Source organism: Brachyhypopomus gauderio, unplaced genomic scaffold (genome assembly GCF_052324685.1).
Source record: "Brachyhypopomus gauderio isolate BG-103 unplaced genomic scaffold, BGAUD_0.2 sc45, whole genome shotgun sequence".
In the NCBI taxonomy this organism is placed as follows: domain Eukaryota; kingdom Metazoa; phylum Chordata; class Actinopteri; order Gymnotiformes; family Hypopomidae; genus Brachyhypopomus; species Brachyhypopomus gauderio.
The window spans coordinates 101,689-128,921 of record NW_027506871.1 but is presented as its reverse complement, the minus strand read 5'-3'; the positions used below and the strand labels follow the sequence as shown (position 1 = coordinate 128,921).

General features: G+C 44.7%; 1 protein-coding gene across 3 annotated transcripts; it reads right to left on the bottom strand.

Moving 5' to 3' along the window:
• Nucleotides 1–26,457, bottom strand: LOC143486770 (polymeric immunoglobulin receptor-like). 3 transcript variants are annotated; one of them, XM_076986200.1, is made up of 6 exons: nucleotides 26,351–26,457; nucleotides 25,054–25,350; nucleotides 17,697–18,014; nucleotides 10,349–10,666; nucleotides 3,642–5,929; nucleotides 1–313 (listed from the first exon to the last, which is right to left on the bottom strand). In XM_076986200.1, exons 1-5 carry the CDS (start codon nucleotides 26,397–26,399, stop codon nucleotides 5,916–5,918), a joined length of 996 nt encoding a protein of 331 aa, XP_076842315.1. In that variant the 5' UTR covers nucleotides 26,400–26,457; the 3' UTR covers nucleotides 1–313; nucleotides 3,642–5,915. The 3 variants fall into 3 exon arrangements, with proteins under 3 accessions (XP_076842315.1, XP_076842316.1, XP_076842317.1); XM_076986201.1 differs by lacking the exons at nucleotides 1–313; nucleotides 3,642–5,929; nucleotides 10,349–10,666 and adding an exon at nucleotides 12,204–14,036; XM_076986202.1 differs by lacking the exons at nucleotides 1–313; nucleotides 3,642–5,929; nucleotides 10,349–10,666 and adding an exon at nucleotides 16,260–17,371.
• Between the last annotated feature and the right edge of the window lie 776 nt (nucleotides 26,458–27,233).

Below are 27,233 nucleotides of genomic sequence, written 5' to 3'. Positions count from 1 at the left end.
ATGGAGAGGTGGATGCTGATGTACTGGTTGTTGTTGACTGTACACCTGTATGTTCCCTGGTCTTCCTCAGTCAGGTCAGAGAGGAGTAGAGAGAGATTTGCTGGATGGTTCTGGTGAGACATGTGGACTCTGTCTCTGTGGTGTTTGATCCCGTTTGACACCTCTGTCCATGCAGACCCAGTACTGGAGATCTGATGCTCCCATTTGACACTGGCAGCTTTGGTGTGGGGGTCAGTGCAGGAACAGGGCAGGAAAACAGACTCTCCGGGGTATTTGATCAGTTCTGCCCCTGGACTCTCTGACAGTGTGCAACCTGTCAAACATGCATTATCTGTGTACTGGAGATTGAATTCATTTATGAAATACATGAATGTGCAAATGTCTTAGGCACCTTTAGATTTGTTATTTTAGTAACGGCATATTGAGCATAGATTCTTCATTTTTCAGTCTATTATTTACCATTGCTAAAGCACCAACTATTATGGTGGTCTAGGACTGAATCTGCTAACTCGATTTCTGATGCTTTTTTGTAATTTGAATATGACAACAGATCAGCTGTAATCTCTCACTGTACACCTACAAGGTGTAGTAGCTGTAGTCTCTCACTGTACACCTACAAGGTGTAGTAGCTGTAATCTCTCACTGTACACCTACAAGGTGTAGTAGCTGTAGTCTCTCACTGTACACCTACAAAGTATAGCAGCTGTAGTCTCTCACTGTACACATACAAGGTGTAGCAGCTGTAGTCTCTCACTGTACACCTACAAGGTGTAGCAGCTGTAGTATCTCACTGTACACCTACAAGGTGTAGTAACTGTAGTCTCTCACTGTACACCTACAAGGTGTAGCAGCTGTAGTCTCTCACTGTACACCTACAAGGTGTAGCAGCTGTAGTATCTCACTGTACACCTACAAGGTGTAGTAACTGTAGTCTCTCACTGTACACCTACAAGGTGTAGTAGCTGTAGTCTGTCACTGTACACCTACAAGATGTAGTAGCTACATCTGTTGGATTTACATAATGCACAGGACCCTCCCCTTTTACATTTAGCCAGTGTTAAGCTTTACGTAAATAAATGATGTTCGAAGTCACATGACCTAATATTAAAGGACATACTATCTTTCATTTCAAGTCATTTATATTAATCTGATAATCACACTTCATATCAGCTGTTAGCAGGTGAAGTAGGTGTTGTACACCTCTGAGCTCATAAAGAAGTTGGGATACGTGAAGAGACATGTACATGTATGACCAGATAAACACATCCCATCCTGCCTAGATCTGAATCTTCTTCTAGATATTCTTCTATAACAGGAGCTCCACCAGGAACAAGCCACAGTCAAATGCTCTACCCTAACAACCACCTTGAGTTGGGTGTAGTTGACTCTGTCTCTAGTGTGAGTTCTTGTGCTGGGTGTAGTTGGTCTCTAGTGTGAGGTCTTGTGCTGGGTGTAGCTGGTCTCTAGTGTGAGGTTTTGTGCTGGGTGTAGCTGACTGTCTCTAGTGTCAGGTCTTGTGCTGGGTGTAGCTGACTCTGTCTCTAGTGTGAGGTCTTGTGCTGGGTGTAGTTGACTCTGTCTCTAGTGTAAGGTCTTGTGCTGGGTGTAGCTGACTCTGTCTCTAGTGTGAGGTGTTGTGTTGGGTGTAGTTGACTCTGTTTCTAGTGTGAGATGTTGTGTTAGGTGTAGCTGACTCTGTCTCTAGTGGGAGGTGTTGTGTTGGGTGTAGCTGACTGTCTCTAATGTGAGGTCTTGTGTTGGGTGTAGTTGGTCTTTAGTGTGAGGTCTTGTGTTGGGTGTAGCTGACTCTGTCTCTAGTGTGAGGTCTTGTGCTGGGTGTAGCTGACTCTGTCTCTAGTGTGAGGTCTTGTGTTGGGTGTAGTTGACTGTCTCTAGTGTGAGGTCTTGTGTTGGGTGTAGCTGACTGTCTCTAGTGAGGTGTTGTGTTGGGTGTAGCTGACTCTGTCTCTAGTGTGAGGTGTTGTGTTGGGTGTAGCTGACTGTCTCTAATGTGAGGTCTTGTGTTGGGTGTAGTTGGTCTCTAGTGTGAGGTATTGTGTTGGGTGTAGCTGACTCTGTCTCTAGTGTGAGGTCTTGTGCTGGGTGTAGCTGACTGTCTCTAGTGTGAGGTCTTGTGTTGGGTGTAGCTGACTCTGTCTCTAGTGTGAGGTCTTGTGCTGGGTGTAGTTGACTGTCTCTAGTGTGAGGTCTTGTGTTGGGTGTAGCTGACTCTGTCTCTAGTGTGAGGTCTTGTGCTGGGTGTAGCTGACTGTCTGTAGTGTGAGGTCTTGTGTTGGGTGTAGCTGACTCTGTCTCTAGTGTGAGGTCTTGTGTTGGGTGTAGTTGACTCTGTCTCTAGTGTGAGGACTTGTGCTGGTGTAGTCGACTCTGTCTAGTGTGAGGACTTGTGCTGGGTTTAGCTGACTCTGTCTCTAATGTGAGGTCTGGTGCAGGGTTTAGTTGGTCTCTATTGTGAGGTCTTGTGCTGGGTGTATTTGGTCTCTAGTGTGAGGACTTGCACTGGGTGTAGCTGAATTAGTCTCTAGTGTGAGGTTTAGTGCTGGGTGTAGTTGAGCTGGTCTCTATTGTGACATCTTGTGCTGGGTGAATTTAGTCTTTAATGTGACGTTTTGTGTTGTTATAGGAAGACTGAGTGAGCGCTCTGTGTGAGTGTTTGTTGTATGAGAGAGTGTGGGTGAGTAGCTAAATCTGTTCTAATTATCTTAATAGTTTTCCCGATTATTATTATCTTATTTACTTTACTTTTATACATTTTATGTTATTTTAATGTTTTTATGTTTAATTTCTTTTAACATTTTCTTTTTGTCTTATCTTCTTTTAATGTTTATTTTTTATACTGTAAAGCACTTTGAGTTGCATGTATGTATGAAAGGTGCTATACAAATAAAGATTATTATTATTATTATTATTATTATTATTATTATTAAAGTAAAACCTTCTGAACCAGTGTGTAAGGAATGCCACCTGATCTCCACCTAACCAGCCTCACCTGACGCTCATCACCACACCCCCTGTATCTCTACTTAAACGCCCACATTCCACTTCCTAGTCGCGAAGTATTGCCGACTCATGCCGCGTACCAAGCCTTTCTATTACCTGTCTGCTTTCCTGTGTTCTGACCCTCGCTTACGTCCCCGACCTTGTCTCCTGCCTAGTCCCTCTGTACCTCCTGACTTCTGCTCCCCCGGTATGACCCTGGACCGTCCTGACCACGCCAAGACAACGCAGTTGTTACTAGTCATAGTGCTCGTGATACACCTGCCTGTTTCTGTACCAGCGTCTCATTTCAATAAAAGCGGTGTTCTTCTGCATTTGGATCCCTCTCTGCCTGTTCAATACTTTGAATACTTTGAGTCCTTGTGGCTAGGCAGGTCCCCACTCACTTACCAACCCTTACTGGTTACCCAGAGGAAAAACCAAGTTAACCTACCAGTACTAGTATCTTGGGGGGGCATAGACACAAACCTGTCGGCTTTAGTGGATTCAGGAGCGGCAGGCGATTTCATAGACTGGGACCTAGCCTATCACCTCCACCTTCCCACCGTACCTATGGATCCTCCCTTGAAAATTAACTCGCTAAACGGACAGCCTTTGGGCGAGGGTGTAATTTCACTTCGTACCTGCCCCGTAGAGCTACGAGTAGGCCTGTTCCACAGCGAGATGCGGGAGTTTTTCTTGATATCCACGCCCTGGGATCCTCTCATACTAGGCTTTCCCTGGCTATCGGCTCACGACTCGGAGATCTCCTGGAAGAGACGAGAGCTGATGCGGTGGAAAACCTGTTGCCTCGAAAATTGTATTCACTTACCACTCCGGTCCTCCTCAGTAGAAAGTCCTGATACACCCCTGTCTGATGTCATCCCCGTACAGTATCGTGGATTCGCTGACGTGTTCGACAAGGACAGTGCCTGTCGTCTGCCTCCCCATCGGCCATGTGATTGTGCAATCGACCTTCCAGGAGCCCCCTTACCTCGCAGGACGAAACCTTACCCTCTCTCGCGTCCCGAGGATCAGGCGATGGAGTCCTACGTCACCGAAGCCCTACAGAAGGGATTTATCCGACCTTCCACTTCTCCTGTCGCAGCTGGCTTCTTCTTCATCGAAAAGAAGGGAGGGGGATTACGTCCTTGTTTTGATTACCGTGCCCTTAATGCAGTCACATCGAAGTACGCTTACCCTCTTCCCTTTATCACCGCCTCACAAGAACGCCTGATGGGGGCGAACCTCTTTACGAAGTTGGATCTACGGAGTGCGTACAACTTGATTCGAATCCGAGAGGGCGATGAGTGGAAAACCGCCTTTATCACCGCCAGGGGGCACTATGAGTACCTCGTAATGCCATATGGACTGACGAATTGTCCCTCCGTGTTCCAGGCATTTATGGATAACATCTTCCGTGATATGATTGATAATTTCGTGTTTGTCTATATTGACGATATCCTAATTTATTCCCCGTCTGTCTCTGAACATGTCCGGCACGTCTCAGCGGTGTTGCAGCGCCTGCGGGAACACCACCTGTATGTAAAGGCTGAGAAATGTGAATTTCATCGTTCCACAGTGACCTTCCTCGGATGTACGCTCTCTCCTGGTCAGGTTTCCATGGATACCAATAAAGTCAAGGCAGTCACGGACTGGCCAACCCCCCGTTCTACTAAAGAACTGCTGCGATTCCTGGGTTTCGCCAACTTCTGTCGCCGTTTCATCCGCGGCTTCGGTGAGTTGGCAGCTCCTCTTACCAATCTCCTTAAAGGGGGAAAGTCACGGGAATTTATCTGGACTGCCGAGGAAGACCGAGCGTTTTTACTCCTTAAACGGGCTTTCACGTCGGCTCCTGTACTACATCTCCCTGACCCCCTGCTCCAGTTCATCGTGGAGGTCGACGCCTCGGAGGTGGGAGTAGGCGCTGTTCTCTCGCAGCGTCAGGGAAACCCGCCGAAGTTATACCCCTGTGCCTATTACTCAAAGAAACTGTCAGCCGCCGAGATGAATTACGACGTCGGTGACCGAGAGCTCCTAGCCATTAAACTTGCCCTCGAACAGTGGCATCATTGGTTGGAGGGGGCGACACACCCCTTCTTAGTTTATACAGACCACAAGAATTTAGAATATCTGAAATCTGCCAAGCGACTGAACCCGCGGCAAGCCAGATGGGCGTTATTCTTCTCTCGATTTCGCTTCACTGTAACTTACCGACCCGGATCAAAGAACGTCAAAGCGGATGCCCTTTCCCGACTGCATGAAAAGGACACTGTTGTTAAGGAACCTGAATATATTCTGCAGGATTCCTGTTTCCTTGCAGTCATCAGGTGGGAGATTCAGGAGGAGTTGGATGAAGCCCTGCATACCGATCCAGGTCCCGTGGAATGCCCCGAGGGTAAACAGTATGTCCCTGTACCCCTTAGGGGGCATGTCCTCCAACTCGCTCACGACACGGCAGGCACAGGTCACCCAGGTATTACACGTACACGACACCTCATCTCACAACGTTATTGGTGGCCGTCCTGGGAAGATGACATCAGGGATTACGTGTTAGCGTGCTCGGTCTGCGCCCAATCCCGCACTCCCCGTACTCTCCCAGCAGGAAAACTCCTTCCTCTACCTGTTCCTCTCCGGCCCTGGACTCACCTCGCTGTGGATTTCGTCACAGATCTGCCCACTTCTGGAGGTAACACAGTTGTTATGGTTATCGTAGACTGATTCTCTAAAATGTGCCGCTTGATTCCTCGCCCCAAACTACCTACTGCTATGGAATCCGCGCTGGATTTGTTTAATTATGTCTTTCGCATATACGGCTTACCTGAAGATATCGTCTCAGACCGAGGAGCACAGTTCACATCTCGGGTCTGGAGGCAGTTCTGCAAGCTTCTAGGCATAACTGTTAGTCTGACTTCGGGTTACCACCCCCAATCTAACGGAGAGGTAGAACGATACAATCAAGAATTAGGGAGGTTCCTCCGTCAGTATTGTGCTTCCCAACATGACTGGCACAAATACCTCCCGTGGGCAGAATATGCCCGCAACTCCATCATACACTCCGCAACCAAACTCACACCCTTCCAGTGTGTCTATGGTTATCAACCTGCATTCTTCCCTTGGGACAAGACACCTGCTGACGTCCCAGCCCTGGACGAGTGGCTCAAGCGCAGTTCCCGCACCTGGGAGATGGCACATGTCCATTTACGCCGCGCCCTGCACACACGCCGGCTCAACGCAGATCGCCGTCGTCTTCCTGCCCTGATCTATCATCCGGGACAGAGGGTATGGCTATCGACACAAAACCTACATTTGAAACAGCGTAGTAAAAAGCTTAGCCCACGGTACATCGGGCCATTCAAGATACTCAGCAGAGTCAACACTGTCTCGCATAAGCTCCTTATGCCTGCTCATTATCGTGTCAATCCTGTCTTCCATGTCTCTCTCCTTAAGCCAGTTCACTATAGTCCATTCACCACTCCCCCTGTGCCCACTAGCCCTCCGGATCCCCTGGAAATCGACGGTCGACCGGCATACATCGTCCGAGAGCTTCTGGAGTCTCGGCGCCGAAGGAACGGACTCCAGTACCTGGTGGACTGGGAAGGATACGGTCCCGAGGAGCGGGCCTGGATTCCGGCGAGGGATGTCTTCTGCCCTACCATGATAGCGGATTTCCACGCAACGCACCCCAACTTTCCCGCTCCCAGGCGCCGCGGTAGACCCCCGGCTCGTCGTAGAGCGTCAGGAGCCGCTCCTTTGAGGGGGGGGTACTGTAAGGAATGCCACCTGATCTCCACCTAACCAGCCTCACCTGACGCTCATCACCACACCCCCTGTATCTCTACTTAAACGCCCACATTCCACTTCCTAGTCGCGAAGTATTGCCGACTCATGCCGCGTACCAAGCCTTTCTATTACCTGTCTGCTTTCCTGTGTTCCGACCCTCGCTTACGTCCCCGACCTTGTCTCCTGCCTAGTCCCTCTGTACCTCATGACTTCTGCTCCCCCGGTATGACCCTGGACCGTCCTGACCATGCCAAGAAAACGCAGTTGTTACTAGTCATAGTGCTTGTGATACACCTGCCTGTTTCTGTACCAGCGTCTCATTTCAATAAAAGCGGTGTTCTTCTGCATTTGGATCCCTCTCTGCCTGTTCAATACTTTACACAGTGGATACTGGTTTCAGTGCTGTCGTGCTCATGGAGACCCCAGTCATGTCTGAGACACTGAGACTGTACTTGTCTGACTGGTCCGTGTAGTGGGGGACAGGTGTGGGGACATGTCCTTATATGACAGGGTGTGGGGACATGTCCTTATATGACAGGGTGTGGGGACATGTCCTTATATGACAGGTGTGGGGACATGTCCTTATATGAAAGGTGTGGGGACATGTCCTTATATGACAGGGTGTGGGGACATGTCCTTATATGACAGGTGTTGGGACATGTCCTTATATGACAGGTGTGGGGACATGTCCTTATATCATACCTGTCAAGTTTTGTATTTAAAAATACCAGACATTTCCTGTGTATGACGTCATCGCCTAATTTGCATAATCAGTTTTATTTGCATATAGCTGCAATCGAGGCTGTAGGTGTCACGGAACAGCTCCGGACCCTTCCCTGTGGGCGTGTGTTTACGTCGTCTGCGTCTTGCCGTCTGCGTCGGTGGAAACTCGTGGGTGTGGTTTTGTCTGCGTGTGTTCATCCGTCCCACCTGTGGCTCGTCTTGTAATCACTCGGGGCTCGTGTAGTCTGTCTATTTAATGTGCGTTCGCGCAGTGTCGTGTGCTTGTCGTTGTCTTTAGTCTGCACGTTACGTGTGTGTGTGTTAGTGTTGATGTGTTTCCGTGTTGTGTTGTCTTGCGCAACACATGAATAAAGCAGTGACGTTGAATTCAAAGCCAAGGATTCGTGTCTCGTCCTTCGTGCGGAGCCCAGCGTTACAGTAGGAGTGTAACGATTCTGTTGCGGACTTGGGTAAAGTAGGACACAAACGCATAGAGACCAGGGTTGCATTTGCAGTAGACTGTATATTTAATTTAGAATCCAAAGACAGATGACCAATTGACAAACTCCCGACACGGTGACGAGACCGACGAGGCATTCTGGACAGATCACGAAACACTGGGATTACCTCAACTCACTGTAATACCTCGATATAACAATATTAAGACAGAACAATGACATCTCTTAACATGGTGACTTGATGAACGAGGCAGTACATAATACATGTAACATGGCCAGTAACACTCTTTACATGACGACCAGATCACCGACAGTACATAACACATGTAACATGGGCAGTAACACTCTTTACGTGACGACCAGATCACCGACAGTACATAACACATGTAACATGGGCAGTAACACTCTTTACGTGACGACTAGATCACCGACAGTACATAACACATGCAACATGGGCAGTAACACTCTTTACGTGACGACTAGATCACCGAGGCATTTAAATAAACCACATAACATTATGGGCGGTAACAACTCTTTAAACGGTGACCAGATCAACATTAGACCAGATTAGACATTAGAAACAACCACGTCAGTAGTCTTTGATAATTCGCGTGTGAAAGGGAGTAAATACCTAGATTTAGAAAAGACAAACGACACTTTAAGTATTCAGCTACATAGGACTTTAACCACGTAACTCAAAATTAGAACACCCGCGGACATAAACCTTAATATAGAAACATTGACAGACAGGGAAATCAAAGGAACAAACACGGGGAACGGCCAAACCTAACAGGGCTGCGAACAAGAAGGACAACGTTTCACCAAAGGCAACGACCAACCCCAAAGGAGACAGACACACGATAACCATAACAACATAACTTGTAATAACCAGAGACAGAACAGACTGATAAAGACTGAAAACGAAGACTAAAGTGAATCGACTAAAATCTAGAGCACTAACAGACGGCACTGAACTGGACTGGACAACCTGGAAACGCGGAGGGCATGAAACAACGATCGCCAAAGACCGTGTCCTAACTAAGGATTTAAATACCCACTTATTTAAACAACAATGAGGTACAGGTGAGACCCATAATACCAAGGGCTGGAACTAGGCGGTGCAAAACACTAAAACCGACGAATAAACGCAAGTAAATGAGGGGGGGCGGAGTAACGCGTTACAAGGAGAGACGAAAACATCTTTGGAGTGGCAAAAAGTGAAGAAAAAACACCCCAAATATGTTTTGAACTACAAATGAATAAATAAATAAAAATTTTCTAGTGTTATTTGTAGCTACAAATGGGGACATCTCCTGGGCATATTTCTGTGCCTTTAGCCCGCGTTTGTGCTTGGCAGATTGTTCGTGCTGACGGACATCGTTCCTTCCCCCATGAGAGGCACTAAAATCACAGCTACATATCTTACAGAATGAGTAGCTGTGCCCCTTCATGCTCCACTTTAGGAAAGTAAATTCCCAGTCCCATTCGTCAAGGTACTTACACGTACGCTTAGCTTTTTAGGCAGGACTGCCTTCTCTCGTTAAATCCATCTCTGATTTGTTGTTCCAGGTTTGCTCCCACTGTCGACACTAAACCCGCGAGTTTTCAATTTTATTTTTTTAAAGCATTCATGTGCCGCGCCAGATTCTGTCACTAGTCTCGCGAGAACTGCTACCTGCAGTAGTCTGGGTGGCAGTTCCACCTGCAGTAGTCTGGGTGTCAGTTCCACCTGCAGTGGTCTGGGTGGCAGTTCCACCTGCAGTGGTCTGGGTGGCAGTTCCACCTGCAGTGGTCTGGGTGGCAGTTCCACCTGCAGTGGTCTGGGTGTCAGTACCACCTGCAGTAGTCTGGGTGTCAGTTCTACCTGCAGTAGTCTGGGTGTCAGTTCTACCTGCAGTAGTCTGGGTGTCAGTTCCACCTGCAGTAGTCTGGGTGTCAGTTCCACCTGCAGTAGTCTGGGTGGCAGTTCTCGCAAGGCTAGTGACAGAATTCTGTTTGGAGTGGCACATGAATGCTTTAAAAAAAATAAAAATTTAAAACTGAAAATACGGGACAAATACGGGAAAGTAAAAATACAGGATGACGCCGGGACAGAGCGGTAAAATACGGGACTGTCCCGGCCAAAACGGGACACTTGACAGGTATGCCTTATATGACAGTGTGTGATTGGCTGTAGATTAATACAACTCTACAGTATCAGGCTTCATTTGATAGTTACGCTATTTTGGCTTAATGTAGTGATCCATGTGTGATTCTGATATGCAACTTGAATTAATGAATTAATTTGTGCAGTCAGCACTGTGAGATCCACATGGTGAGGGTTTTGTCTGCCACTCCCTCTCAGAACCACAGTGCTGAAAGGTTTAGTTGAGCTTGAACTCTTTTACCTTTAATGGAGAGGTGGATGCTGATGTACTGGTTGTTGTTGACTGTACACCTGTATGTTCCCTGGTCTTCCTCAGTCAGGTTAGAGAGGAGTAGAGAGAGATTTGCTGGATGGTTCTGGTGAGACATGTGGACTCTGTCTCTGTGGTGTCTGGTCCCGTTGGACACCTCTGTCCATGCAGACTCAGTACTGGAGATCAGATGCTCCCATTTGACACTGGCAGGTTTGGTGTGGTGGTCAGTGCAGGAACAGGGCAGGAGAACAGACTCTCCGGGGTATTTGATCAGTTCTGCCCCTGGACTCTCTGACAATGTGCAGTCTGTCAAACATGAATTATCTGTTTACTGGAGATTGAATTCATTTATGAAATACATGATTGTGCAGACGTCTTAGGCACCTTTAGATTTGTTATTTAATAACGGCATGTAGGGGTTATAGTTATGAGATATAACTAACCTACCTGCTTGTGTGTGTAGGGGTTATAGTTATGAGATATAACTAACCTACCTGCTTGTGTGTGTAGGGGTTATAGTTATGAGATATAACTAACCTACCTGCTTGCCTACAACCAAGTACAGAAATAGGTGCAGAAGAAGGATTGACGTGCATAAAACTTAAATATCTGACTCCAAATTATAGTTGGTAAGAATCTAAAATAACTCACTTCTCAAATAGATCAGTACAGGTTATAGAATATACCTAACCAACTTTATAAATTACCTTGCTATAAACAATAGCCTGCTTTGTCAGAGGTTTATCATAAACATGCGTAGCAGATGGGATACTTTAGAGGGAATTGGCATTAGCATTGATTTACCTTTTAACTGATACTAATAATGAGCTCATCTGGCTCAGTATAGCTATAACCAAGGAAGACCGTGGCTACACAATTAACCAGATTTATTCAATAACCAACAAAATATAAAACAATAACAACCATACTAGATTAAAGTAACAATAATACCTAATGGAAACAGAGATACCAACCGGTGCAGGCTGCCTCACGGAGAAGGACCCCAAAGGAAGCCAAGAGAGAAGAAACCAAAGCCCAGAGAGAAGAAGAAGCCAAAGCTCAGAGAGAAGAGGAGAGAGAAGAGCGAAGAGAAGAAGAGCCAGAGCCCCCCTGCACCCACAACCTTCTCCTTTTATATCCTCCCAGCATCTCAAAGGGACAGCAGTCACAAAAACCAGGTTAACCAATGGGAATCAGGTTGCTGGTAAAGACAACAGAGTACATTTGCATACAGTGTGCATTCCATACAGGACTGCCACCTTTGGGGTGAAGTCTACAAACCTTATCAGGGAGTGATGGAACTCTTTTCAGGAACTACTTTCACACCCTTACAGGACATCTATCACTCCAGAGTAATCAAGAGATCACGCAACATAATCAAGGACAGTACACACCCACAGCACTGACTCTTTACACTCCTCCCTTCAGGCAGACGCTACAGGAGTGTGAAGTCCAGGACTAAAAGACTGACAAACAGTTTTTACGCACAGGCAATCAGGCTCGTTAATGCCTCTCAAGCCCCCCTCAACACTCTACATGTTCCTGCACCTTACCACATTTAAATGCCCTTAATGTGAAATGTTTACACATACATCTCGAATATTTTACGTCAGTAACTCCCAATGTTCACATGTCCACAGTCTTTTTGCACAGAACTTGCACACACTTTGCACAAAACACTTTAAATATTTCGCCATCGTGCGAAATATTCAAATCCACTTTATTTTCTGTATTTAATTACTTATTTACTCTTGTATTATTATTTCTTACTATTGTATTGTTAAATATTTTAATTTTTTAATGGTGAATGGAGGAACACCAAAGTAAGAATTTCATTGCACAGTGTAACTGCCTGTTTCTGCTGGGCACATGACAATAAATCTCTTGAATCTTGAATCTTGAATCTTATCCTGTTAGCATAACCTTTACCCAGTACACAACAAGCTGCAAAATGAGACTAAACATGCCACACAAACATACTGACATAACTAAAATACAAATGGTCAGTTTTATCCCATTGCTCTGGAAACCTCTTGAGGTAAACCACCATTTGTTGCCCCCCATGGTTTTATGGAGGAACACCAGATCCTGCATCCCCCACAGGAACACATCCGAGCACTCCTACAGGCACATTGACCATAGATTCAGAATTCAGTCTCTTTATATTTACCATTACTAAAGCACCAACTATTATGGTGGTCTAGGACTGAATCTGTTAACTCAATTTCTGATGCTTTTTTATAATCTGAACATGACAACAGATCAGCTGTAGTCTCTCACTGTACACCTACAAGGTGTAGTAGCTGTAGTCTCTCACTGTACACCTACAAGGTGTAGTAGCTGTAGTCTCTCACTGTACACCTACAAGGTGTAGTAGCTGTAGTCTCTCACTGTACACCTACAAGGTGTAGTAGCTGTAGTCTCTCACTGTACACATACAAGGTGTAGTAGCTACATCTGTTGGATTTACATAATACATCCAACCCTTACATTTATCCAGTGTTAAGCTTCATGTAAATAGATGTTCTAAGTCACATGACCTAATATTAAAGGACATCATGTCTTTCATTTGAAGTAATTTATATTAATCTGATAATCACACTTAATATCAGCTTTTAGCAGGTGAAGTAGGTCTTGTAACCCTCTGAGTTCATAAAGAAGTTGGGATACGTGAAGAGAGACATTTCAGTGTACCGTACACACGTGTACATGTATGTATGACCAGATAAACACATCCCATCCTGCCTAGATCTGAATTTTCTTCTAGATCTTCTTCTATAACAGGAGCTCCACCAGGAACAAGTCACAGTCAAATGATCTACCCTAACAACCACCTTGAGCCGGGTGTAGCTGACTCTGTCTCTAGTGTGAGGTCTTGTGCTGGGTGTAGTTGGTCTCTAGTGTGAGGTCTTGTGCTGGGTGTAGCTGGTCTCTAGTGTGAGGACTTGTGCTGGGTGTAGTTGGTCTCTAGTGTGAGGTCTTGAGAAGGGGCATTTGTTCCATTATAAAACACAATGAAGCTTGATTCTAATATCACGTTTGATTATCAGTGTTCACACAGCACTGTTTCCTCAGTGTGTGTAATCTGTAGAATTCAGACGGTGTTTAACAGCTGCTACACAGAACACTGGACCACACACACACACACACACACTGACACACATACAAACACACACTGACACACACACAAACACACTGACCCACACAAACACACTGACACACACAAACACACTCTGACACACACAAACACACACTGACACACATGAAGCCTCTTTAGAGGTTTTCCAACATACTGTCACAATCTCCTCAGCAACCCTCTGGTTTTGATTGTATTTATTGCTTTTTGTCTTTGTGTACCTGTTACGTCCAGCTCCGCCCTCCTTCCCAGTCCCGTGTTTGTCTACCCTGGCCCCGCCTTGTTTTCCCGTCTCCTAGGTTTCCTTTCCTTCGGTCACGCCCCTGTCATTTTCTACTCACCTGTTTTGTGTTATTCCTTAGTGGTTCTGTGTATTTATTCCCCGTCATGTCTATTGTTCCCTGTCGGTCATTGTCCTGGATTTTCTGTGTTTGGTGTCTTCCTTGAGGTCTGCTCCCTCCGCGTCGGTTGTCTCTGAACGTTCTTGTTGTCTACCTTTAGTGTGTTTGCTGTATTCCCTTCCCCGCGCTCTTGGTGTACCTGCAGGTTGTGTTTAAATATCATTGCTTAGCTTTTGTGTTCTGTTTCCCTTACTGTCCCTCGTAGACTACTCCCCTGTGTATTCTCCTTATACTCATATGGTTTTGTTAGTCCTTACGTTCTGTCCCCTTACTGTGTTTAGTAGCCTGCTCTCTTGTATGATTTCTTTCATATGCTGATTCCCGCGGTATGTGTTGTTCTTGTTATATGATTTACCCTTCCCTCCGTGTTTGTTTAATTCTTGTAGGTTTACCGTTTCCTTCATTATGTTTAGGATAGTGGTCTGTTGTAACGTTATGTGTTTGTGAAAGGTTTCTTACTGCTTTGTGTCTTTGTTATTGCTCGTATTGTCTTGTGTGTTTCTCGTAGTATTATTAAAGCCTGTCCGTTATTTGCATACGAGTCTAATCTTGCGTATGCGTCACTCCCGTCTGCCGATTCGTTACAGTACCTTTATTTTGAAATACCATTTTGTGTCTGACTTCACGCCCCACCCTTGTTCTCCACCCCCTCATCGTTGCTGTCAGGTTTGTCTTATTTTGGGTCCCTGTTTCAGTCAGTGTATTTAAGTCCTGTGTCTCTTGTATTGTAGGTGATTGTAAGTACCACTAGTTTGTTTGCTTTGTGTCATCCTGCTGTTCTATGTCTTCTATACCTTTATGTCTCCCCTATTATATGTAGTAGTGTTTGCTCTCAGTGTTGGGTGGTGTATTTGGTTATTGTTTGGTTTGTCTTTGTTTCTTGTCAGTTACTTTTTGTAGTGTTTGTTTTGTTAATAAACCACTCTAGAGTCACACTTACATCTTGTCTACCTCACCAGAATGTTACACATACAACTAGAAGCAGGATTAAGGAGAACTTGATTCCCTGTGAGGAACTGTCTCCAGTTCTCCAAGAGTACTTCATGGTTTCTCCATGTTGTCTGTCTGTTCTTATCCACGTGTACTGGTCTCTGTGTACCATTTTGCTTCCTGGTTTGATCTCAGACTGGTTTCTAACTGTGATGTTATGCCCCCTGGTTTTTATCTTGTTCTAGTGGTTTTGATCTTTACCTGATTTAAATTAAATAAAATGCATCAGCTTTGCCTGACCTGTCTGGAAATGTCACAGATTCCAAGCTTATCTCACTGTAATTTTATTATACGTTTGTGTAGCTGTAACACGCGTACATGCGTTTGTGTAGCTGTAACACGCGTACATACGATTGTGTAGCTGTAACAGCTCCCTGCCATCGAAGACATTCACCACCAGCGCTGTGTGCGTAAAGCACACAGCATCATTAGAGACCCCTCCCACCCCACACAGCATCATTAGAGACCCCTCCCACCCCACACAGCATCATTAGGGACCCCTCCCACCCCACACAGCATCATTAGGGACCCCTCCCACCCCACACAGCATCATTAGAGACCCCTCCCACCCCACACAGCATCATTAGGGACCCCTCCCACCCCACACAGCATCATTAGAGACCCCTCCCACCCCACACAGCATCATTAGAGACCCCTCCCACCCCAACCACAAACTGTTCAACCTACTTCCATCCGGGAGGAGATATAGGAGCATCCGGGCCAGAACCAGCCGTCTCAGGTCCAGCTTCTTTCCCTCCACAATCACTCTACTGAACTCCACACCTCACAGATAACACTACCACTCATACTGCACACCTCACCAATAACACTACCACTCATACTGCACACAGCGCACTACCAACTCTGCTGAACACCACACCTCACCGATAACACTACTACTCATACTGCACACAGTGGACTAGTTTCATTGCAGTCTCCAACATGTTCATATCCACAGTTAATTTATTTTTGTATATTTATATCACTAATATTCACCATATCCATAGTGAATCTATTTTTTGCACATTTAGAATAGTAATTTACTCCATCAATCTATGTACTATGTACATGTATACTATGTACACTTATTGCACACTTGCCCTGTCTTTTTACACTATTGCTACTATTTGCACTTCTGATAGATGCTAACTGCATTTCGTTGCCATGTACTTGTACTGAGCAATGACAATTAAGTTGAATCTACAGTGGGGAAAATAAGTATTTAGTCAGTCACCAATTGTGCAAGTTCTCCCACTTAAAAAGATGAGAGAGGCTGGTAATTGACATCATAGGTAGACCTCAACTATGAGAGACAAAATGTGAAAAAAAATTGAGAAAATCATTTTGTCTGACTTAAAGAATTTATTTGCAAATAATGGTGGAAAATAAGTATTTGGTCAATAACAAAAGTTCATCTCAATACTTTGTTGTATATCCTCTGTTGGCAATGACAGAGGTCAAACGTTTTCTGTAAGTCTTCACAAGGTTGGCACACACTGTTGCTGGTATGTTGGCCCATTCCTCCATGCAGATCTCCTCTAGAGCAGTGATGTTTTGGGGCTGTCGGCGGGCAACATGGACTTTTAACTCCCTCCAAAGGTTTTCGATGGGGTTGAGATCGGGAGACTGGCTAGGCCACTCCAGGACTTTGAAATGTTTCTTACGAAGCCACTCCTTTGTTGCCCTGGCAGTGTGCTTGGGATCATTGTCATGCTGAAAGACCCAGCCACGTTTCATCTTCATTGCCCTTGCTGATGGAAGGAGGTTTGCACCCAAAATCTCACAATACATGGCCCCATTCATTCTTTTATGTACACGGACCAGTCATCCTGGTCCCTTTGCAGAGAAACAGCCCCAAAGCATGATGTTGCCACCCCCATGCTTGACAGTTGGTATGGTGTTCTTTGGATGCAACTCAGCATTCACTGTCCTCCAAACACAACGAGTTGTGTTTTTACCAAATAGTTCTACTTTGGTTTCATCTGACCATATGACATTCTCCCAATACTTTTCTGGAACATCCAAATGCTCTCTAGCAAACTTCAGACGTGCCTGGATATGAACTGGCTTAAGCAGGGGGACACGTCTGGCACTGCAAGATCTGAGTCCCTGGCGTCGTAGTGTGTTGCTGATGGTAGCCTTTGTAACATTGGTCCCAGCTTTCTGCAGGTCATTCACTAGATCCCCCCTTGTGGTTCTGGGATTTTTCCTCACCGTTCTTGTGATCATTTTGACCCCACGGGCTGAGATCTTGCGTGGAGCCCCAGATCGAGGGAAATTAGTCTTGTAGGTCTTCCATTTTCTGATTATTGCTCCCACAGTAGATTTCTTCACACCAAGCTGCTTGCCTATTGCAGATTCAGTCTTCCCAGCCTGGTGCAGGTCTACAATTCGGTTTCTGGTGTCCGCCGACAGCTCTTTCGTCTTCACCATAGTGGAGTTTGGAGTGTGACTGTTTGAGGTTGGGGGCAGGTGTCTTTTATACTGTTAACGAAAGAGGGGAAAGAGGAGCCTCTTAAAAAAGAAGTTACAGGTCTGTGACAGCCAGAAATCTTGCTTGTTTGTAGGTGACCAAATACTTATTTTCCACCATTATTTGCAAATAAATTCTTTAAAAGTCAGACAAAATGATTTTCTCAATTTTTTTTTTTCATATTTTGTCTCTCATAGTTGAGGTCTACCTATGATGTCAATTACAGGCCTCTCTCATCTTTTTAAGTGGGAGAACTTGCACAATTGGTGACTGACTAAATACTTATTTTCCCCACTGTATCTATCTAACACAACATGACCAAATTCATCAGTGTACCTGTAACAGTGAGACTGAAGTTCCTGTGTTGATTGTGATTAATCCAGCATGAATATAATCCACTATCCTCTTCAGTCAGGTCTGAGATCAGCAGAGAGAGATTTTCTGGAGATCCCTCATTAAACCTCTGAACTCTGCCACTGTAGCGGGGACTGAGTTGAGTAGAGTGGAGATCTTCATGGTGTGGTGATCTCCACTCCACTCTCCACTCTCCTCTCCACCTTTCATTCAGATGAGTGCAGGAGCAGGACAGGAACACAGACTCTCCTGGAGATCTACTGACCTCAACATGCTGCTTATTCTCTGACAGACTGCAGCCTGGAGAGAGAGAGAAAGAGAGAGAAAGAGGGGATAGAGAATGAGAGGAATAGAGAGAATGGGAGAGGGAGGGAGAAAGAATTTCTTTAAATGTCTCCTTAATTTCCAGCAATGCTTAATACATTTACAAAAACATTGTATGTTGACAGATATTACAGTCATGTTTGTTCTGTTATTTCAGTCATGTTGTTCATATTTTGATGTATGTTCATATTTATATTTAGCGTTTAACACATTTCCTTTAAATTTTTTTACATTATTTTATTTAAATTTATTTTAATAAATTAGCTCACCACATGAAAGTCTGAATATATGGAATGAAAACCTGAATATATGGAATGAAAACCTGAATATATGGAATGAAATTCTGAATACATGGAATGAAATTCTGAATACATGGAATGAAATTCTGAATACATGGAATGAAACCCTGAATATATGGAATGAAACCCTGAATATATGGAATGAAACCTGACGTCTTCGACGCACTCGCGCCGTTTTGTGCTTTCAGTTTGTGGTACCAGGTATTATAGGAAATTGTAACTACTTCGTTTCACAACAAATAGCCATCTGACTGAACAGTTCTCTTTTATTACATTAACAAATATGAGCCTCTTGTAATTCCAGGACGAAACATGAGAGAACGTGAAGACGTTAAGATTGGGCGTTTTGAAAATAAACAACCATTAAATAATGTGATAAAAGCGAATTATTTCGAATCATTTCGAGTATATGTATAAATATTTAACGTGCTGGGAAATATTGAAATAGACCTTTAAAGTGACGTACAAGTGCTTGAATTCCACCTTATAAAGGTGTATGAACCCTGCAAACATGACTTTGTTCATTGCGCTGATGTGCGGCGCGCGCGAAGTTACAAAATTTGAGAGGTGCACGACCTCGCGAATCGACAGAGACCCTCGCGCACGGGCGGAGCCACTGCGATTACGTCATTTTCGCCGCGCGTACCCTCGCGCCGCGTCAAGTATAAACCAGACTTAAATCGATCGATCACCAGTGGTTGGCGCCAGAGCGAACTAGTAACTCATTGAATCATAAATGTAGATCAGAGATAAATAAACTAGATTTTTTCAGTGTGAGAAATCGGATGTGTGGCGTGTGTAGCAACCCTGCAAACTGCGTCGATGACATCAGGTTTCGTTCCATATTCAGAATTTCATTCCATATATTCAGACTTTCATTCCATATATTCAGACTTTCATTCCATATTCTCAGGTTTCATTCCATATATTCAGACTTAGCAGTCATTTTAGCAGTCATTTTATATATATAATTTATATATATATATATATATATATATATATATATATAATTTATATATATAATATATGGGTCATTCCTTGGAAATGGCACATTTTGAGTCCCTATCTCCTCTTTAGGTGTATTTTATCTATCTGGTCACAAAAATCTATATTTTAACAGCTTTACACATACATTGAAATATCTCCTTTAATACAGTATAATTTTTTTTGTTTGATCTTTTTATGAAAACTTTATTTATTTTTGCTGACACCACCTATTTTGTCATGTCCCTCATGGCCTTCAATGAAAGTATAATTAGAATATACCAAATACAACTATAAAAAAGTTGATATATTTTGCTATCAACCTAAACAACTGTCTGTGTTTAATTGTTTGTGATATTTTTTTTCAAAATTAATTGATAATGATTCATTAAAAACACATTATTTAGTTCTGTACCTGAGTAACCCCTCAACCCCGTAACACAAATGAATCTCCCCCACAAAATCAATGGTATGATCCGTATGAGCATGTACATCAAGAAGTGACATCACTCAAGTCTTTTGGACAACAGGACATCAAAGACAGGCAAGTGGCTTCCTTCTTTTATTAAATTTTGGTCATTTATCTTGTGATATTGTGGTCACCAAACTCTGACTCAACACCGTCACATAAAAAAAAGACAGAAAACTTACTTATAAAAAAGTTTGTTTTTTTTTCAAAATTATATGCTAATTCTGAATCTCGTGCATGCCTTGTGCTATCTCTCTGGTATACAGTATGTAGAGCAGTTGCCTTTTTGTGCAAAAATCACAACCCCGTCACACTCAACCCCGTTACGTTTGACAGTAATGGGGTTGAGAGATTGTGATGGGGTTGTGATTTTTAGATTTTGGTTGTTGTTACCTACTTATTTTAAGAATTATTATATTTGATTAACATTCTTTTACCAATACTAATACTAGGGGCAGCCATGGCCTGGTGTTTAGTGCACTTGGCTTGTGATAGGAAGGTTGCCGGTTTAATTACTAGAGCCAACAGGTCATGACTGAAGTGCCTTTGAGCAAGGCACATAACCCTTAACTTCACTGTATTGTTTTGTAGGCAACATCTGGTGGCACAGAAGAGGAACAGAAAATAAAGAAACAAGTTCAAGAGGCAAATACAAGAACTCAAGGAAAAAGTTGAAAAAGAAAGAAAAATGAAGGAAAAATAAAAAAAGGTGCCAACGTTTAAGGAAACATTCTGATTCACCATGGTCAAAAATAAATCTAATAACTGCAAATTGCCATGTTAACCCCAAAAGGAGGAGATGGGTAAAAAGAAAGAGGGAGAAAAGGCAACTGTCAATCTGGAGAGCACAGAAGAATACCTCATGGAGCTCTTCCACAACTCTTCCACAGATTTAAACAGCATCACTTTAACATTAAGCAGCAGTATGCCTTCTGTTGTGAACTGAAGAAGAACATGTCAAGGGAAGAGGCTTTGATACATGTTGACTTTTCAGAAAATTACAGCTGTAAATACAGCTGCCAAGTTCAGGCGGTCCACTTTGTGTCTTCACATCAACAGGCCTCCCTTCATACAGGTGTGTTGTGTGTTGGCAGACACCATGTCAACAGGCCTCCCTTCATACAGGTGTGTTGTATGTTGGCAGACACCACATCAACAGGCCTCTCTTCATACAGGTGTGTTGTGTGTTGTCAGACACCACATCAACAGGCCTCCCTTCATACAGGTGTGTTGTATGTTGGCAGACACCACGTCAACAGGCCTCCCTTCATACAGGTGTGTTGTATGTTGGCAGACACCACGTCAACAGGCCTCCCTTCATACAGGTGTGTTGTATGTTGGCAGACACCACATCAACAGGCCTCCCTTCATACAGGTGTGTTGTATGTTGGCAGACACCACGTCAACAGGCCTCCCTTCATACAGGTGTGTTGTATGTTGGCAGACACCACGTCAACAGGCCTCCCTTCATACAGGTGTGTTGTATGTTGGCAGACACCACATCAACAGGCCTCCCTTCATACAGGTGTGTTGTATGTTGGCAGACACCACGTCAACAGGCCTCCCTTCATACAGGTGTGTTGTATGTTGGCAGACACCACGTCAACAGGCCTCCCTTCATACAGGTGTGTTGTATGTTGGCAGACACCACGTCAACAGGCCTCTCTTCATACAGGTGTGTTGTATGTTGGCAGACACCACGTCAACAGGCCTCCCTTCATACAGGTGTGTTGTATGTTGGCAGACACCACGTCAACAGGCCTCCCTTCATACAGGTGTGTTGTATGTTGGCAGACACCACGTCAACAGGCCTCCCTTCATACAGGTGTGTTGTATGTTGGCAGACACCACGTCAACAGGCCTCCCTTCATACAGGTGTGTTGTATGTTGGCAGACACCACGTCAACAGGCCTCCCTTCATACAGGTGTGTTGTATGTTGGCAGACACCACGTCAACAGGCCTCCCTTCATACAGGTGTGTTGTATGTTGGCAGACACCACGTCAACAGGCCTCCCTTCATACAGGTGTGTTGTATGTTGGCAGACACCACGTCAACAGGCCTCCCTTCATACAGGTGTGTTGTATGTTGGCAGACACCACGTCAACAGACTGCTCACACAGACTCCAGCACTCAGTACCATCACTCCAGTCTGATGCTGACAACATCCCAGGTGAGATGTGCACTGAGGAAAATAAAGGTCAGGAAAGCTGCAGGTCCAGATGGCATCAGCTCAAGACTCCTGAAGACCTGTGCAGATGAGCTGTGCCGTGTGACCCAGTACCTCTTTAATCTCAGCCTGAGGTTAGGGAGAGTCCCACAGCTGTGGGAAAACATCCTGCGTGGTACCGGTGCCAAAGACCCCACACCCCAAAGACCTCAACAGCTACAGGCCAGTAGCAGTAACATCTCACCTGATGAAGACCCTGGAGAGACTACTCCTTGTCCACCTCTGCCCACTCTTGAGTTCATCAATAGACCCACTTCATTTCGCCTATCAACCTGGCATCGGGGTGGAGGATGCCATCATTCACCTGCTACACAGATCTCTGTCCCACCTGGAGACCACTGGGAGCACTGTGAGAATCATGTTCTTTGATTTCTCCAGTGCTTTCAATACCATCCAACCCATGCTCCTGAAGGACAAGCTGGAGTGCACTGGACTGGACCACCACCTCACCACATGTATTCTGGACTACCTCACTAACCGACCGCAGTACGTGAGGACACAGGGCTGTCAGTGTGACACTGTTGTCTGCAGCACGGGGGCTCCACAGGGAACAGTTCTTGCTCCCTTCTTGTTCACCCTCTACACTGCAGATTTACAGTACAGTTCTGCCAGCTGCCACCTGCAGAAGTTCTCTGATGACTCTGCTATCGTCGGCCTCATCAGTGATGGAGATGACGGGGAGTACAGAGGACTGACGCAGGACTTTGTGACATGGTGCCAGAAGAACCGCCTGTAGATCAATGCAGGCAAAACTAAAGAACTGGTGGTGGATTTCTGCAGGACTAAACACTCTCATCCTGTTCCTGTAAACATCCAGGGCACAGACATTGAGATTGTGAGGTCCTACAAATACCTTGGTGTCCACCTTAACAACAAGCTGGACTGGACTGACAACACAGCTGCTCTCTACAGGAAGGGTCAGAGCAGACTGTATCTCCTAAGGAGACTCAGATCCTTTGGTGTGCAGGGGTCACTCCTGAGGTCCTTCTTTGATGCTGTGGTGGCATCAGCCATATTCTACGGAGTGGTCTGCTGGGGTAGCAGCATCTCCACCGCTGACAGGAAGAGACTGGACAGGATCATAAGGAAGTGCAGCTCTGTCCTGGGGTGTCCTCTTGACCCAGTGGAGGTGGTGGGAGACAGGAGAATGAGGTCTAAGCTAAAACACATACTGAAGAACCTGTCCCACCCCATGCACCACTCTCTGACCGCACTGAGCAGCTCCTTCAGTGCCCGTCTGCTGCACCCGCGGTGCGTGAAGGAGAGATACCGCAGGTCCTTCCACACGCCGTCAGACTGTTCAACATTTACATTTACATTTACAGCATTTAGCAGACGCTCTTATCCAGAGCAACTTACAAAAGTGCTAAGTGTTTAGTCAGAATATGCATCTCTATCTAGTATAAACAGGTTTAAGTCCAAACTACTCGAGCTCAAGCATTGCCATAAACAGTTGCTAGAGTTGATACCTAGAAACAAAATATAAGATTAGACACAGAGCAATACCTAGCAAGACTGAAATACCTACAAGACTACATGCAGTGTGAGTGCAATAATTAGCAAGTGTTCCCAGAGATAAAGTGCAAATACGATTTATACCAATGCTTCAGTAGATTAGTGCTTATAAGGGCTTTACAAAGAGATGGGTCTTCAGTCTGCATTTGAAAACCACGAGAGAGTTCGTTGTTCGGATAGCCAGTGGAAGTTCGTTCCACCATCTGGGAGCCACAACACATGCTGCTCTCAATAGCCTGTAGTTAATATTTAACATTACTACCACATGAAGAACAATGTGCAATGAATACGGCTAATGTGCAATATTCAATACATCTATGTGCAATATCTCACCATTCATCAAATTATATTTTTCAGTTTCATTATGTTTTGTAAACCTTTATACATATAGATTCAGTTTAAAATTTTTATCTTAGATATTTTTTTAATACTTCCTTTCTCTGTTCCTTCCTCTCCACTGCTGTTACATTGCAAATTTCCCCGTGGTGGGATGAATATAGGAATATCTTATCTTATCTTATGTGTTATATTTTGTTGGCAGTTGTCACGGTAGGCTGGTCCCAGAGCACAGGGGAGACGCCCACTCCCAAACACACCTACACAAGGACACGCCCCCACTCACAGTCCCCACCTACTGACACTCCTACACAAGGACACGCCCCCACTCACAGTCCCCACCTACTGACACTCCTACACAAGGACACACCCCTGCTCAGTCTCTACCTACTGACTCACTTACACAAGGACACGCCCCCGCTCACAGTCTCCACCCACTGACACACCTACACAAGGACACGCCCCTGCTCACAGTCTCCACCCACTGACACACCTACACAAGGACACGCCCACACTCACAGTCCCCACCCAGTAACACACCTACACAAGGACACACCCCCACTCACAGTCTCCACCCACTGACACACCTCCCTATCATCTAACTCTCCTGTTTCTCATGTATCAGTCTATAAATGTCTACAGGTCCCTCCGTTCAGTGGTGTGAATCCTCCAGTCTGTCCTGAGAGAGCCAGTCTGCTGCACCCTGAACGTGTCTCCTTCTCTCCTCCAGCAGCCCAGTCTAGTGTCTGTTTAGCTCTGCGCTGGGAGCCCTTACTGTAGCATCTAGCGTCTTCCTTTAGTTTGGTGATGTGTGTAGGTTCTTCTCTGTTGTTCTGGACATTAAAGACGTAACAGCTCCACTCTCTCCACCTGCTGCTCCTGCCTCCTCACTGCAGTGACCTTCCCAACATGATGGAGCTCCGTCCGAATGAGCTTCTTTCTTTTGTGTGTGAAGCACTTTGAGTCTCCAGTGTGTATGAAAGGTGCTGTAGAAATAAACTTGCCTTGACTTGCCTACATTGTCATTTTGTGTTTTTGTGCAGTTTGTTGTTTTAATCTTCAGTTGACAAAAAGAAAAACCTTTCCAGCATGTGTCCTTAGACTCTTGACCACTAACATAAACCATCTGAACACTTCCAAACTGCCTCTACACACTGCTGGAACTGGGATGTGAGTGACTCACCTCTAACGTTTAGTTTGACATAGGTAGACTCTCCACACCAGTACATTCCTGTGTCTTCTTCACTGAGGTTTGAGATGAGCAGAGAGAAGTTACTGGAGGGTGTTTGATCAAATATGGAGACTCTGCCCCTGTAGCGTCCTGCCTCATTAGACACCACAGTGCGACCTGTAGACTGAAGTGAAGATCCAACGGTCCATTTGATGACGTCATGGTTGTCTGGACAACGGCAGGACAGCAGTACAGACTCTCCTGGAGAACCACTGACAAAGAATTCTTGAGAATCCATCCTGGTGCAACCTGCAGAAGACACAGTGCAATAAAACCATCATCACCTTCTACCTGCAGTGTACCACACATTCATTACTTCATTCAGTGATCTCTAATGCATTGTTCTGTGAGTGGAGGAGGAACTGATGTTGGAACAGACTGTACCAGACAAGACAAGAACACAGCAGAACGAAGAACATAGAGTCTGGTCTGTTAGAGACACAGTCTGGTCTGTTAGGAACACAGTCTGGTCTGTTAGGCACACAGTCTGGTCTGTTAGGGACACAGTCTGGTCAGTTATTCTCTTAATGTATTTTGTAAGATGAGAAGCACAAGTCAATATCAAACACTACTAACTAAACACAGAGGACAGGTAAATATCAAACACTAGTAACTTAACCCCGAGGACATGTCAATATCAAACACTAGTAACTAAACCCAGAGGACAGGTCAATATCAAACACTAGTAACTAAACCCAGAGGACAGGTCAATATCAAACACTAGTAACTAAACCCAGAGGACAGGTCAATATCAAACACTAGTAACTAAACCCAGAGGACAGGTCAATATCAAACACTAGTAACTAAACCCAGAGGACATGTCAATATCAAACACTAGTAACTAAACCCAGAGGACAGGTCAATATCAAACACTAGTAACTAAACCCAGAGGACAGGTCAATATCAAATGTTAGTAACTAAACCCAGAGGACAGGTCAATATCAAACATTAGTAACTAAACCCAGAGGATAGGTCAATATCAAACACTAGTAACTAAACCCAGAGGACAGGTCAATATCAAACACTAGTAACTAAACCCAGAGGACAGGTCAATATCAAACACTAGTAACTAAACCCAGAGGACAGGTCAATATCAAACACTAGTAACTAAACCCAGAGGACAGGTCAATATCAAACACTAGTAACTAAACCCAGGCACTGGGGTTGTCTCCATGTCCTCTATCGTACACACAGCAGTGCTACACACACACAGCATGAAGACACACACAGATACACATGTAGAACTCACCTGCAGTCACCTGTAGTCCACAGTAGAGGAGAAACACACACACCAGCATCTTTAATCAAGAGACTCAAACAGGTGTGGAGCTCTGGAAACACACTGCTTCCTTGTTCTCTCTCTATCTCTCTTTCTCTCTGTGATGTATAACAGGCATTTTAGTTCCTCATAATAACACATTCTTCAGCAATGTGAAGCATTTTTATTTAGGCTGTAAAGCATTCTCCCTTTAAATCAATAGAGAACTATTTCTCTCTCTCTCTCTCTCTCTCTCTCTCTCTCTCTCTCTCTGTCTTTCTGTATCCTGTGCGTACAACACTTATGGTTTAACTCATACTCTATGATTTCTTGAATATTTAAAGTTCAGTTTAGTTTAATTAGTTTATAGTCATTTTCATATGTTGGTGTAATGGTATGCCATATCTGTTGGGTCCTGTATAGTTTTAAGACAATGCAATACATGTTCTGACTGGTCAAACATCTTTCAGATAATACAGTCCTGCTTCCTGAAAGTATTGCTATTTTTACAAAGTGGCTTGTCAAGATCTTCACCAGCTAGTTTTGTTTTGTTCTTCTGCTGTTATAATTCCTCTGTGGTAAGGACGTTTCCGCTCAGTTCCTCTCACTCACTGTGGTGTTGTTGTCTGTCTGTCTTCACAATCTGCAGCAAACATAAGCTACACCACTGCACTCAAAAAAATATTAATGCCCAACAGTTATGCTATACATAATACTGTATTTCATTTACATGTACATTTTCCATTCAATTTAATTACATAAATCCAATGCAAAATCCATCCATTCATTGTCATCCGCTTTGTCCGGGTTTGGGTCGCGGGGGCAGTAGCCTAAGCCCAGGTTTCCTTCTCCCCAGCCACCTCTTCTAGCTCCT

Excerpts from the sequence above, each read along its gene's own strand:
- LOC143486770 (XM_076986200.1), bottom strand. The coding sequence starts at position 26,399 with ATGCTGGTGTGTGTGTTTCTCCTCTACTGTGGACTACAGGTGACTGCA. Across the intron at positions 25,351-26,350 it reads TGGACTACAGGTGACTGCAG|GTTGCACCAGGATGGATTCT; the intron begins GTGAGTTCTACA and ends TGTCTTCTGCAG. Across the intron at positions 18,015-25,053 it reads TGTCAAACTAAACGTTAGAG|GCTGCAGTCTGTCAGAGAAT; the intron begins GTGAGTCACTCA and ends CTCTCTCTCCAG.